The 14,846-nt window shown below is 39.5% G+C and overlaps 1 protein-coding gene across 14 annotated transcripts in view; it reads right to left on the bottom strand.

Moving 5' to 3' along the window:
* The window catches only part of RC3H1 (ring finger and CCCH-type domains 1), a 58,256-nt gene that overhangs the window by 15,465 nt on the left and 27,945 nt on the right, over nucleotides 1-14,846 (bottom strand). For 12 of the 14 annotated variants that reach the window (XM_085585973.1, XM_085585976.1, XM_085585978.1 and 9 more), the window contains exons 3-12: nucleotides 12,195-12,315; nucleotides 10,707-10,946; nucleotides 9,688-9,863; nucleotides 8,669-8,869; nucleotides 7,385-7,517; nucleotides 5,756-5,874; nucleotides 4,121-4,233; nucleotides 2,980-3,261; nucleotides 2,438-2,655; nucleotides 796-1,172 (exon numbers count right to left, since the gene is read on the bottom strand). In XM_085585973.1, the coding sequence (XP_085442099.1) occupies nucleotides 796-1,172; nucleotides 2,438-2,655; nucleotides 2,980-3,261; nucleotides 4,121-4,233; nucleotides 5,756-5,874; nucleotides 7,385-7,517; nucleotides 8,669-8,869; nucleotides 9,688-9,863; nucleotides 10,707-10,946; nucleotides 12,195-12,315 (1,980 nt within the window). The remainder of the gene's footprint in view (nucleotides 1-795; nucleotides 1,173-2,437; nucleotides 2,656-2,979; nucleotides 3,262-4,120; nucleotides 4,234-5,755; nucleotides 5,875-7,384; nucleotides 7,518-8,668; nucleotides 8,870-9,687; nucleotides 9,864-10,706; nucleotides 10,947-12,194; nucleotides 12,316-14,846) is intronic. The other 2 variants (XM_085585977.1, XM_085585981.1) reach the window with 1 other exon arrangement.

Here is a 14,846-nt window from a genome sequence, read left to right as displayed (position 1 = left end):
AACAGGCAGTGTCTTACAACTTGGCAAAGTTCCCGCTGGCACATGTTCAGCATGGCAAGTTCCCATTACAGTCATGTAGGGTAAATTGATAGAACTCTACAGGTCACTAGACACATTTATTATTATTATTATATTATTCCACTTTGCAATGGAATTAAACACAGCACACTCAAAGTGATAAATCTGTAAGTTGTGTTAAAAACACTTCCTGTACTCAGCAATAGGATTCAGGGCCTTTAAATCTGAATGATCTAAGTCCAACTATTCTACAGAACTCAACTCCAGCTGCTGAGTTATCAAAACAAATTTGTAAACTTACAACAGGAAGACCCCGCAGTTAACTATCTAACTAGAAAAAATTCAGGAGAGCAGAATTTTTAATTCTCTTATCAAGGCAGGTTTGTTTAATGTTTATTATTGAGGTACAGAGTTGGTCAGTCACAGATGGGCAGGACAAGAATGCACATGTGACATTTCCACACACTGTATTTACTCTGCACTTGAGTAGCTCTCTTCAGCCTAATCTTTGCTGGAGAAGTCAGAGACTTAGGAGATTTCCGAAGTGAATTACAATGCTTTTCCATTTTGAGCATTAAAGCAGCCTACTTTTACATATTAACATCATTACAACTGCAGAGTTGACCAGTAACTAAATTACCTTCCAGTTTTTGATCAGCTTCCTAAAATTCAGACTTTAGCAAAGGCCACCCCCTTAGTACAAAAACATAAAATTCCTCAAGCAGTTCATAGTTTTTCCCTCAAAACAACTACAAAACCACAGTGTAGAACCCATACCCTGTGGCACGAAGGTCTGATCTGACTGAGATGCGGAGCCACTGGGCAGTAAGCCTCTGTTTGCTGGTATCTGTCTCTGGACTCGGGTACGTAGAGGGGCACGGCCGCCTGTGGGATGTCGATGGGCACCGGGCTGCCCCGCACCACGTCCTCCCGCTGGTAGGGCTGCACGGGGGGGTACACGCGGCGGCCGTCGTAGTGCGGCGGGTACATGGGCTGTGCCAGGGTCGGGTACCCCTGCGGCTGCGGGTACTGCGGGCTCACCACACGCTCCGACAGGTACGGCCCGTAGTGCTCCAGGTACGGCGTACCCGCCTCGGGAGCTGACGGAGGAGGTCGGACAAAGCGAGACATGGACTGAGTGGGATAGTACACTCCTGAAGCAAAGCAAGGGTGGGGGAAAACACAAGATACAGAAAGTGATTGCCACAGATGTCCACAAAAGTTGACTGCAGAAAACCCTGATGAAGCAAAAGTTGATCCAAAGCTCAAGTGACATAGAATAATTAACTAAGATACCAGCACAGTGTCAATGTTACAATAGCTGATGAAGAGCTGGTGAGACTGAGCCCACCACAGACAGCACAACAAATAGAAATAAATCATCAAAATGTCTCTGCAGAATGCTACAAATGCTTTCAGCTAGGTAAGACCTAAAAAGTAAACTAAAGATTGGTCTATACATCTTCATCCATGCAACTAAATCCAATTTATCTCAACATATCAGAACCACTGTCTGGGTAAAGGAATTTAGATTATTAGGATTTAGTGTCATCTAGAGATTTCTTCTGTGTTTTGAACAGGAGAAGGACATTTCAGAACTGTAAATCACATTGCCTAGCTACCTGAAGATTTTATTATTCTATCCAGGATCTCTGGATAATTTTAAAATAAGTATGAATATGTGCATGACATCAAATTTTTTGGACAACTCAGATGTTCACTGGCACATAATGACCAACTGTAAGTAGTTTTTCTTCAAAATGCTCTGCAGTTTTCTCAGAAATGGCTTCCCCTATTTAGCTTTTCCTTTCTAGAGTTTTTTCTGCTTTTAACTTCCTTTGGTCTTTCATTGCTTATTTTTCTCTCATATTCACTTCACTCGATCTCATTTCTCTTTGTGACCTTACATTGCCTAAGAATCATCTCTGTTTTTGTACAGATAGCCATATCTTCTCTTTTTAATCCCCATCGATATTATCTTTCTCCAGGTGCTCTCTTTATAGTTAAGTTTTTTTCTCTTGATTACTTTCTTATGATGTTCTCTTTTTTTGTGAACTCCCTTCTGTAATTTCATTTATCTCTAGTCATCACATGTACTTTTATTTCCATTTTCCCTGAGTCAAACTGAATTAAGGTTTACCACACTGGATCCCTCCTCCAACCCATTTATGAAGAATTGAAGACAGAAGGACTTGCAACACTTGGACAGATACAGGTATTGTTTTCACTTGCATTGAACTCCTCTGTCAAGGCATAAAAGCCCATCAATTTCCATTTTATTATGACATCACCATATTGGTGTATTTCATCCATGTTATTTGTAAGAAAACTTTAATTAAAGGGCTTAAAAACGAGAAACCAGAGTGAGAAAAAAGACTAAAATCAGCATGAGGATGAAAGAGCTTTGTGTCAATCTTACCTTGTTGGTAGGGCGCTGGCTCAAATGATGGGGCAGCCCCTCTGGGGTCTGGATAAAACATATCTGCTTGTTGTGCACTGTACAACTGAGACCCTCGTGGTACCATCTGCAACTGCTTGGTGACAGACACCGAGGGCAGATCTGCTGGCACCCGAGCAGGCACAGGATGAGGGTTCACTGGCAAGGCAGAAATAGAGCTCTTGGGAACAGATTCCAGCCTAAAGAAGTGGAAAGATGGCACATGCTCATTAAGGCCTGGTATAGTACACTGTACTCTAACACACTGTTATTTGTCTACACTCCACCTTCTGAAGGCTTCTATCACCTTCTCCAATTAAAATATAAGCAGATAGGGAATTAACACAATTTAGAGTTTAGCTTTAGCTTTCCAGAGTACTATATAATCACAAAAAAACCCCCCAACCAAACACAAGAACAACCACAACCCCAGTTCTGTTTCCTTTTTAAAGAACTGGTTTACTTTGTTTCTACTCCACATTTATACACACAACAATTTGAACAACAGGTAGGAAGACCCGTACAAGTCAGGAGGGGATCCAGGGGCACTGCTACTCAGATGGTCCATCTTCCCCGGCTTCAGGGCACTTTCATAACTGGAGTCAGTCCCTCGAGAAATCAGTTGTGTCACTGTGCTGCCTGTTGACACAATTCCATTTGGCAGAGCAGAGGTTTTCCTATTGGGCAAGTCCACTCCCCCTTCCTCTGAGAGGATAGCTCCTGAAGGCAGGCCCACCTCATTCAGCTGGCCCAGGGAGGCACTAAGGGGTCTTCTGGGAACGAGACGCTTGTTCATTTTACGGAATCTTCAGAAAGAAAAACAACATATCAAAACTTGAAACAAAAAAAAATAGTAAAAGGAGCTGTACTGTCAAGATTTTTCAAACATGGATTCTAATGAAAGCTTCTTTTTATTCAAGTTCTTCAAGAGGCTTATGAAAATACCTCTTAGAATACAACTTCCCTGATAGTTGATCTATTAATAGGAGTTTCCATCAGAACAAGGATGGACTTCCAATGACAAGTACATCCATTTTACTTTAAAAAAAAAAAATAAAACAACCTGCAGAACAACAGCATCTTGCCCTCCTAAACCTGCAATAGATCTAGACTTCATATTTGATATGAGCATAATTTTTTAACTCTACAACAACAGATGAAACCAATTGAAGGTACCTGCACGAAACTTTTTGACAGATCACATAAAGAATTGTTGCAGGAAAAAATCTTCAATTATTTGTTTTTAGCTCTTTGGAGAGCTAGCAATGCATTCCTTACATTTGGAAAACTGCCAGCAACCTACCTGAATGAAAAGGGAAGAGGAGAAGTACCCCCAAACAACAGCCATCACACAGCAAGTTTAGTCACACTTAAAAGCAGGGAAAAGCACCTCCAAAAACTTTGGATAACACTTGTGTAACATCAAGCTTTCAGAGCTGCATTAGTGATGAACAAAGCAAATATCCTGTTATATGGAAGATCAAGTAGCTCCAAAACCTAAGAGATGATTGTTACAAGTCTACCACATTACTTCTTACTAGTCTAACAGCCAGGTTATACCTCCTTTCCCGCTCATTCCTAAATATAAAAATATATAAAAAATAACTCCTATAGACAAGATGAAACAAAGACTGGGCTGCTTTCTACTAGTAGAGGTACACTTACTTTTCCAGCTCCTCCTGTGAATGTGCGAAGGTGCAGCTGGCCCCCCGGGGACACCCTCCTCTCTGCTTCATGTCTCGGCACATGTATGTCTTGTACTTGCTGTGCTGAGGGGGCTGACAAGGTTAGAGAAACCAGGTGAGATACCTCAACATGAAAGTGCACTTAACCAAGCTGAATGTACCATCTTATCCAAGGCCTGATGTTTGTCTGTTGATAATCATCAAATTTAAGTGTTTCTGGAATACCTGACAGGAAATAAACCTGAAGTACTTGTGTTTGATTCTTCAACAGAACCAACAGTTTCAAGACTGGGTGTTTTGACAACTAAGTCACTCACAGTTTTCTACTGAGCATTTTTATTCAAACTTCTTACTGGAGAGCTTGACTGGAACACAGCTGTACATTTTAGGACAAAACTGATACAGGATGAAAAAATTACCAATAATCAGATACACCCTATCAATAGTTTCCACCAAGGGAAAGGTCTGTAAAAGTCCACGTGCTTTCTAAGAAGCCAAATGGTATATATCTGTCAGAAATCACCTGCAAACTGTTGGGGATTTTTGTTTGGCTGGTTTTGGTTTCATTTTGGGAGGGTTTGTTTGTTTGTTTTGGTTTTTGTTTTTTTGTTGGTTTTTTTTGCCTTCCAGTGAGAAGGTCTAGGCAGAGTGAACATAAGCCACACAGCCTTTTACTGGCCACTGTTGCCAGGTAATGCAACTTCACCCAGACTTTACTACTCATGAGGCTCCGGGCTCCCTTCCAAGCAGGACAGCATGTACCACAGGCTCTCCACAACAAAAACTCTTGATGTTTTCCCCTCCCAGATTCCCACTCATGCATTTCTACTGTTTTTCCTTTTGCTGGTGACAGTGCTCATTACCCATCCCAACTAATGCAAAAAGGTGAAACAGCAGAAATAATTCGCTTTAATTATGCCCTTTTTTTTTTGGGCAGAGATAATCTTTTTACTAGTTGAGCTCCCCAGACCAGCTCTCCAAGAGGATGAATGCCAAAACAACAGAGTAGGACTGGGACAGGCAGCTCTGTAGTTCAGCAGCATTTATATCAACTGAGCTACACAATAAAATGACATCAAAGGAATGTGTGATAAGGTAACTATGAGATAAGTTAATACATAATTACATTGTAATTGCTGAAACAAAGAAAAATCTGTTTCAGGAACTTGGATTGCACCTTCATATGAACTGTTCTTCAAGCTTGACAGACCACTCAGCACAGGTATAAGGATGACTTCATTAACAGAGAGCCAACTGGCTGAAATATGTCACATTAAAACAAAACCAAGAAAATACCCACAAATCACAGCAGCATTCAGTGTCCCTTCCCCACTCTCTACTCACAGAGATTGTTATTCATTTTCCTAACCCTGTAGTTTGTTCTCCTTCCACCCTAGTGGGCTGTGAAAATCAATTTAACAGGTTTTGGAGGTAAATGTGTTGCTTTACACTTTTTCCTTTCTTGTTTCTATTTTTATAAATATGACTTGCAGTGATGTTTTCAATTAGCTCCTTGCCAAACCAAATCTTTCCAGATGACATTAGTAAACCTCTACTATAGGATACAGCCAATAAAACTTAGGGGTACATAGTTTCCAAATGATTTAGCTTTTACCTGTTGTTGATCTGTTCCTTTTTTGCTGTGATTCTGGATATAATCAACTAAGCCATGAACCACAGTCCTCACAGCAACTAGTCCATTTTCCAGCTGTTCCCATGTTGGAGGTGGAGCATCTGTTGCATGGACAGCAAACACCAAATACAAAAACAAAAATCAGAAAGATTTTCCAAAACCAGGTACAAAATTCCACATCAGAAACTTGACTAGCCAAGTTGATAAAAAACATTTCATCAGTAGATAAAAAGCATTCAGTACCTTATTTCTGGGACATATAGCTCTTACAGAATAGAGGTATCAATAAACTTAAGGCTGAGCTGCACAAAATACCGAATGAGACTATAAGACCATTATTAGCATGTAAAATTATTTCCTTTTACAAGAACTTTCTCATCTCACAGGAACTCCAGAGGAAAGGCACTGTACAAACTCATCATTAAGAAAAACACCAGGTTCAAAATCCCTCTTTACATTCAGACTCCTGGAGGTAAAATCATTGCATACAAATACAGTCATCACTGGCCTGATTACACAGGCACAGATGTAGAACAGCAACAGAAATTAATGCCTCTCATGTGGAAAAAAACATCACAAGGCAAATCTATGAATCAGACCACCATCTAAAAGACTGTGAATAAATTGTAGTCTCAGTTCTATAGGAGCACCTTTTCTTTTTAGCCAATTTACTTTTTTTGAATCTTGTTCCAGCAGCTGACACTCCCACTGTGTGCCTGCACACTCTGCTGCAAAGCACAGTACCTCAAAGAGCCTTTCAAGATCTTTGGCAGAATTAATGATATTATATTCCACTCACAGGGACTAAATTCTTCCAGAAGTACTTCAACATGCTTTTCTGCTGTTATTTAGGCAACTCAACAGTACAGAAAAAAAACCCACAAAGACTAGACTTGGCTACCAAAAACAAGGGGGGCTATTAGTGATGCCACCTTCCCCATCAGTTTTTTGCAAACCAATCTGCAGTACACAGGTTTGTCCCCAGTTTGTTTCAGTATGAAAGATTTGGGAAGAAAGCACTGTATCTCCACTAGTTTTGAAGAACAACGGGTCCTCATTGGAAAGAAAGTTTAACTTCTGCTTGTTTAAACAAATACGAAGTACAATTCTTCATCTCCTGAAGTTGTAGTTTATATCTTTCTACTATTTTGATATATAATATTGATTTTACAAATTTTAGCAGGTATAAAATAAAACTTCAGCCACAGAACTTTTCTGTTCCTTCCCTTCTCCCTCAGGTAGTCCATCCTTACAGCACTGCTGACTTTTTTAACAATTTCTTTCTCTCCTCTGTCAACAGCTTAGGTTCTATTACTCAGTTAAATTCTTTCCGATTATCTTCTACTTGCCAGACTCCTAGTTTTGCAGAATTACCTATGAACAAGGAAAATACTGAATTCTGTACGTTAACAAACCATTCTTGTCTAGACTGGCTTTCGCCCAGCTTCTTTCTAGTCAATCTATCAAAATTCTACTTTGGAATCCAAAACTCTTTAGTTGATGAGTAAGGAGGACATTTCCTTACACTTGATGATCAGCTTTTAATCCTTGTACAGTATTAAGCTCATTTTGCTAAACTTAAAGGTTTTTATGAAAAACACCCAGATTTACCTGGACTGGGATCAATATTTGCTAGGAGCTCTAGGTGAGGTCTAAGACGATTCAAGTTAGCTGGGTCTCCAGTCCTCTGAAGAGCAATAGTTAATTCCTGAACACTCTGTGCAAACGATGCTGGGGTCTGCAACTTGAAAAAATTATCATAATTAACTTTCCACAGGCGTGGCAATCCTCATGGTTTCTGAAGGCTGTCCCACAGACTCATAAGAACTGTCTCCCAAAACCGGAGATAAACATCTTTCACAGAAATGCATTCCAGTGAACTCTTTCTATTAAAAATGCAGAGGTCTTTGACATTGCATTAAATTACATTTATAAATAGACAAAATAAAGGCTGGTATTATTTCTAGCAATAAAACCCATTTCTTTTGTGTTGTGCTGCCATCCAAGATAAAAAATGGGCCATGTTGGAAACCATTTAATTTAGATTTCTGGAGAGTTTAATATCTCCAATCCCCAAACCAACAGGTTTGCACTCTGCTTTAAACTGAGTTCAGCAACCAGAAAATAAAGAACAAGATGGTTGAAGGAAAAGATAGCTAGCTATTTCCTAACATCACATGATTCCAGTATTTAAAGCTGTTAATTCCACCTCGATCCTTCAGGAGATGTTTGGCGGGACATTTCAAAAGGTGGGCAAAGGCATAAATACACAGCAGAAGCTATCTTGAAGCTAATCCTCTTGCACAGCAGCCAAAGCAGTCGTTTCACAGCTTTCATAACCATTCAACAGGTTTAGCTCTTCCCACCTTATTTAGGCACTTACAAAAGCATCCCCTAATCTAAAAGACCATTTATCCTATGTTGCTTCTGAACACAGAGAGTTCTGGGCATTTCCAGAGTTTAGGTATTTTATTTACAAAATGTGCTTTCACCTCTCTATCCTACTTCAGACACAGACATGGGGACTCTTTTTTTTTTTTTCAACTTATGCACTAACTTCCTGTCTGGAAAGATGGATCATTAGCCTCTGTCACTACATTGGCACTTATCAGCTGCTCATAAAGGTCACCCCTCAATTATTTAGCTAAACTTTGTGTGTTTCCATCTGCAGAAATAAGTAAAGTAGCAAAAGTGTCAGGATAGCAAAGGAAACAAGATTCAGTAGGTTACAAATATATATTCTAATTATTTAGGACATAACGGGTTTTGAAATAACAGGAGAAATGATTAATAGGCAAGTCCATGTGGGCACAGTTTCTAAGTTTATTGTTACAAACATTTAAATCTACTACGGTTGCAAACAAGCTGGACTGGGCTGATTCCAGGTGGCTTTACCTTGTCAATGATACTCTGCATGTGGGATTTGTGAGACTGGTCTCCATACAAGAGCGAGGACCATTGGTCAGGTGCAATGCGCAAACCCGCTTCCATAGCGATCTGAACTATCTGGGAATCGTGCTCCCTCCTCAGAGCTTCGTATGTCCGAAACTCCTCCTTCAGCTGCATCAGGGAGGAATCCTCATCTCGCTTGGTCACCTAGCAAAGAGAAATGAGCCAAATACAATTAAGCAGGATAAGCCCAAGATTACATGAAGTCCGAGGCAAGTGACGTCTTCAGCTGGCAAAACTAAATCCTTCTCCCAAACTGAAATCAACTATGACACACTCAGTGAACACCAGTTCCTACTAAAGTAACACACATAGAGTGGTACCACTATAAAATGGACACAAAACATTGTTTATTTGGACTCTGACAAACATATTGGTCAAAGTGTCACTCTTCCTGGACTTTACAGCATTCCACACCTTCAGTCAAGATACTTTGTTTGTATTGCAGAATTGTGTTTGCGGGTACAATTAGCAAAACCAAAATGTTTTTCTACTCATTTAGCAAGAGTAAATGACATTTCAGTTGAGCATCTAATAACATATATTAAATACCATGAAGTACATTAAGCAGTTTTTCTTCATACAGCTGACACCCAAGTCTCCCATTTCTTTGATTCTAACCACATCACAACTGAATTAACAGAACTAGTGATTTTTTTGGCTTTAAGCCACTTCTAAGAAGTTAAGGATGCTGCTTTACATCCAGGTTTTGTAACAGTACCTCTGTGAAACTGGTCAGAGGCAAAACCTAACTTTACAGCTTCAAGTCGCTGTTTCAGCCTACATTGCCATCACAGCTGAATGACAAAGAACTCTCTAAACTCATGTGGGACTTAATGGGCAATCCTTCCTCTAACTACTCATAGTTTTGGCCATATTTAATTTTGCAGGACAATGAAAATAGAAAGTGAAAACCAATGATTTTCATAGTATTATGAAACCTCTAGGCACAATTTTCTTCATACCTTGAAGCACGAGGCTCTGTAAAGGAGCTGGACAACATGCCCAATGCTAGTCTTGGAAGCTTGAGGGAATCGTGGCTCCAGTCTCTGCACCACAAAGAGAACCAAGACCTTTCGTGACAGAGCAGATCCATCTTCCAATGCCAGCAGAACCAGCTTTAAAGCCTCCTCTTGCATTGCTGAGAGTAAGGGGAAATGCAAAAAATGACGAAAGATGAAAGAAGCCCAAGTAAAATTTTTGCAGTTCCTTGTTACCTACAATTGGGATAACAGCCAAAAACTCCCACTAACAGACACACAAACCCAGAGACAAAAAGGAATTCAGCAAGAAGGGAGGGCAAAGAGAGAAGGAACCCTTCCAGATGCCCATACTGTGACTTGGGAAAACAGGACTTTTTACCTTTAATATTATTATATATTACTCCACACCAATCAAACAGGCTGCAGCACTACTATATAAAAGTTAGTATCTCAAAATTAGTCTTCATCTGTTTCCATTGGAAAAAGCTTCACTATTTTTCTTTAAGAAATTGGCTACATATTTCAAGACTCAACAAGTGAAGTCTGTATTTTCAATAATGAGACTTCATTTTTTTTAAGCAACATTGATTTCTCTATAGTATTTTAAGCAAAGAAATTTAATTTATACATGCACAACTTTTAAAAATGTGTACACGTAACTTTCTATCCCTACAATTCTTTTCTATGTTTATTGCTTTAAGAGGGAAAAGAAGCCATGCCAGGCACTTCCAGTAACCTTACTTTTTCTAGAAAGATCTTCAAGGAGTAGACAAGAACAGAAGGACACCTATTCTGAATTTTACAGAAGACTTGAAAAAGCATTAAAAATACAAGAAAACCCAACAGCAGCAGCCCAACAGACATATAATTAATTCTGAAGATTACTATTAAGAAATTAGGCTGCTGCTGAATAAAATCACTCGGGCAATTAGACAGTCATTTATCAGTGGCTTAATTCTAAATTGCTTCTAGTACAGCAGTGATATTGTGATGTCACCTACCTGGCCCAAGGAACTGGCACCCTCTGGCTCTCACTGCAGCCCAGAGGTTGGAGGAGAGCTGCTGAGGGTTTTGATGCTGGAGAATGAGCTCTGTGACTGTTCTTTCCCCCAGTGACCGTGCTGCACGCATGGCTCTGATCCGCCCTTCCTCCTCCACCAGCTGGCAATGGACTAATGTCACAAGTTTCCTCTGCATGGGACGACTCAGCACACTCTGAGTAGTACTGTTAAGACCCACACCTTCAAAACAAAATTAAACAGAATAATAAACTACCTCATACTCCTCTTATTGTGCCAGTCTTCAGTGACTGTACTGGACAAGTGCAAACCTAGCTCTCCTGGTGTCCATTTTGTCAAAGGGAATACTAGTCAAGACACATCATAAGTTGATTTCACTTGTTTCACTTGGCAATAAAAGCAGTTTTCTGGTAGTCAGCTTCCCCACAGGCTTAATCTTGTGATTGACTGATCAAGCTTTTTACGAAGATGGAACCTCTAATGAATCCTTTTCCCATGTTGGTAGTTTGTCCCACACCCTCCCATCCAGATTCCCAGTTCATCCCTTATTCATGGACTTTAGGGATCACTTGGACATTTGTTTGCTTGCAGAACACATTTAGTTTCTTGCCTACATGTACTACCTTCACTGTTTTGGTTTAGAGTTTACGTGAGTCCTGAACTGCTTGGGTGATGTTTAATTTTGTGCCAAAGAATCACAAAATGCTGAGAGCCACCTAACTCAGGTTAAAGGAAGAGGTGACTCACTAGACATACAGCTGACCATGCTGAGTTTGCTCTACAGCCAGAGCTTGTTCACTGAGCCACCAATACCAAGAGTGATACTGCTGTCACACTGCACTGGTCACAAAAGTCTCAGCTTCTCAAAAAAAAAATTTTTTTATAATCTAATGACCATGATGCTCAACTCCACTACTAGGGCTGACAAACTGTCCAAATCCAGCACATATAATATATATAAAATCCATACTCTTCAACACGGTGCAGGTTTGCTAACTTAAAATTACCCAGACTGACTCAGCTCTTGTATTTGACCTTGTATAAACACAGTATTACTTATAATTTTCCTTATCTATCTTATATGTAGTAACTTTCTCATATCAGTTTATTCATCCTCTACAGAACAGCTGCATCACTACAGTTATCACAAAGCAGAACTGAAAAAAAACCCAAGCAAAATGATCTATTTTTACTTACTCTGCAAAGATCAAATAAAAATTTGTCTCAACTCACTATTGCATGGTCAAAAACCTCTGCTTTTTCTCTGAATTATTTCTGACACTTTTCAAGTCTACATCCCCCTCCCCTCCATACAAACATAACCTTAATGTTTAAGAAATCTGTTTCAATTTGTTTCTAAACTAGATTTATATCAATTTTTCAAACATACTAACTAACAATTTGGATAGTTTGTTTTGCATTTTATTTGTTTTTTTGTTTCATTTTCCAAGGAAGCAACAAAGTAACTACCTCTTGCACTGCTGAGTGGTTTGAGGTACAATGCCAATTCTTCCACGCATTTCTTGCCCTCCTCATAATGCTTGGTATCTTCAGCTCCACTGCATAAAGTAATTGGCTGCTGCTCAGGAACCTGAAGAGAGATGACATGTACATCTACTATGAATATGCATAAGTAAGTGTCAACCGTGCTTACAAACACTTATTTCTACACCACATTTCCTGTTTTCTTCTCCTTCTGTGATTTTTCTCTATTACTTAGTATTTTTTCAGCTTATTTACTGAAAAAATAGCATAAGAAACCCCACTGAGAATTAAAACAGACAGAATTTATGTTTAAGAGACTTCTTTCATTTAATGGCTGAAAGGTACTAGAAGCAGAAGGCTTAACAGGGCACTTCCTATAACTAACACCTTGGCTAAAATAGAACACATTGAAACATCCCCAAAGCTGACTGGCCAAAAAACTCAGGGGGAAGAAAAAAAAAAATGTCTGCCAGTAAGTACAAATTTGTATCTATGGCCTCACAGCTCTAAAATCATCCAGGGATAACAGACTGCAGCTACTTAAGATTAGTGGAAGGAAGACTTAGCAGCAAATACAATAAGACACCCCTGGAACATACTCTGAGCAGATACAGTTACAAAGCATGACCAAGTTATCCTATGTAGTGCATATGAACACACCCTGTAAGTATCTGATGACAGATGCCAGCTACATTCTTGGGGTTTTGTGCTGGGCTTTTGTCAGGTGACAATTATTTCTTCTAGACATTAACCAGAAATCAGGATTTTTCCAAGGGATTTGCACCACACCCCTCCAAGTTATAATTTTGGTTCTACTTTCCTCTTGGAAAATTCTTAAAGCTTTCGTCAAATTTGAGGGTACAGTATAGCACTGTACTAACATTTCTCAACATCACTGTTCAGCAATCAACCCAATATGATAGTACAGAGAATTGGAATTCTTCAGAAGACTAAACACAAGCACTTTTTTGTTTGCTGTCAAAGTGCAAATGGATCTCAGACTTCTATTTCCAAGTCAATCCCCATCCCACTGGCAATAACAGCATGCTAATCCCACATAGCTGCTTACAGGGACCAACAAAGGCCTTCAATCTAAAAGCAAAAGCCTTTAATGCTTCAGTTAAATACAGATACAAACCTGCCTACCTTCATGTGTAATCCAGCCATGTCAAGAGCAGTATTATGATGGTGGCACCAAATAAAAGCAGCAAATATATATAAAATATACATACACACATGTATATGGTTGCCATCACCAATGTGAACAGCTTTTATATCAATTTTAATAAAAAGCAATGCTTCAACCATATGGTCACATTTCTTCTTAGAAAACCATGTCACCATGCTAAGTTTCTCATTTGACCGGTAAAATAAAAAGTTACTATCTTACTTTTCAAGTAGGTAACAAAGAAAAGCCTCAAAATGCAACATATCAGCTGGAATTAACATAGTATCATCGTACACTGACACAAACAAGATAGAAAGTGTGTCTGATCTAGGTTTCCATTCCTACTAAAGAGAAAAACCCAAGTTCAATCACACCAACACAAGGTTAGCCTCAATACTTACAATGGATGGAAGTTAACTTGTAATGTTTTGTGGGGTTTTGGTTTTAATTTTGGGCCAGCATTTGTTTAGGGTATTTTGGTCTTTGGGTTTGAGGAGTTTTTCTATCTGTAAGCAAGAATATTTTCAGCATAAGGAGATTTTGCAACTCTGCATGTTAGAGTGGTCAGCTGTAAATAGTCACAACAGCCTTATCTTGAGTGGCTTCTTGGGATTTAGGAAACAATTATTAACTCCTGCAATATTTGCCTGCACCTTAACAGAATATTCCATGCCACGCTTTCAAAGGCACTGCCATTTTAGCAGTCTGCTTCTGCCAGGGAAGTGACATAGCAGAACTGGCTTATTGAGCAAATGACACATCTGAAGCATATGTGTCTACACACTGCACTATCTCTGCCCTATTTACTGCAGTCATATATACCATATGGTACAAAAAATATATATCATATAGTACAAATTCCTACTTGCTCCTGCAAGCATTCCATCTAGCACCACTGACAACCCAGAGCAGTGACAGAGTCACAACCCCTGGCAGACAAAGGGGGCTCGGAACAGACGTGGGACAGGAAGCCATGTTCAGCCCTGGATTTCGACCTTGAATTGAAGTGGGTTTAGAACACATTCAAAGCAGTGGTTTGGAATGCCAGACACAGCACAACTCCACCAGTGAGACACAAGGACTGTCTAGCAACTAACAGAAAGCTTCCCCCTCCCCCACGGAAAAGCTGGCAGGGAAAAACTTCCAAGAGCTAATGAAGCTATTCAAACACTATCTGCATATTGTTTCCACTCCTTCTCTTTTGAAGGGAAGCTTCAATGTAAAAATCTAAATGCTTGTACAACTGTACTGTTTGCAAAATGAGCCCAAAAGAGATTAAACTATTATCTGAAGCCAGAGTAAGCGTAGTACTGAAGAGTAAAACAGCATGTTTTTTTCTGTGGTTTTCAGGAGTGTTCAGGAGAAGAGAATTTAGTTCTCATGCACACATACTTCATGCAGTGCACCTCACAATAAAATTTACAAGTAATTTTCCTTTTGCTGGTTCTATTCTATGCACTTCTAAGAGT

Source organism: Lonchura striata, chromosome 8, assembly GCF_050655825.1.
Source record: "Lonchura striata isolate lonStrDom1 chromosome 8, ASM5065582v1, whole genome shotgun sequence".
Taxonomy (NCBI): Eukaryota; Metazoa; Chordata; class Aves; order Passeriformes; family Estrildidae; genus Lonchura; species Lonchura striata.
Note: the sequence above shows the minus strand (reverse complement) of the source record. Positions and strands in the feature narration are given on the sequence as shown.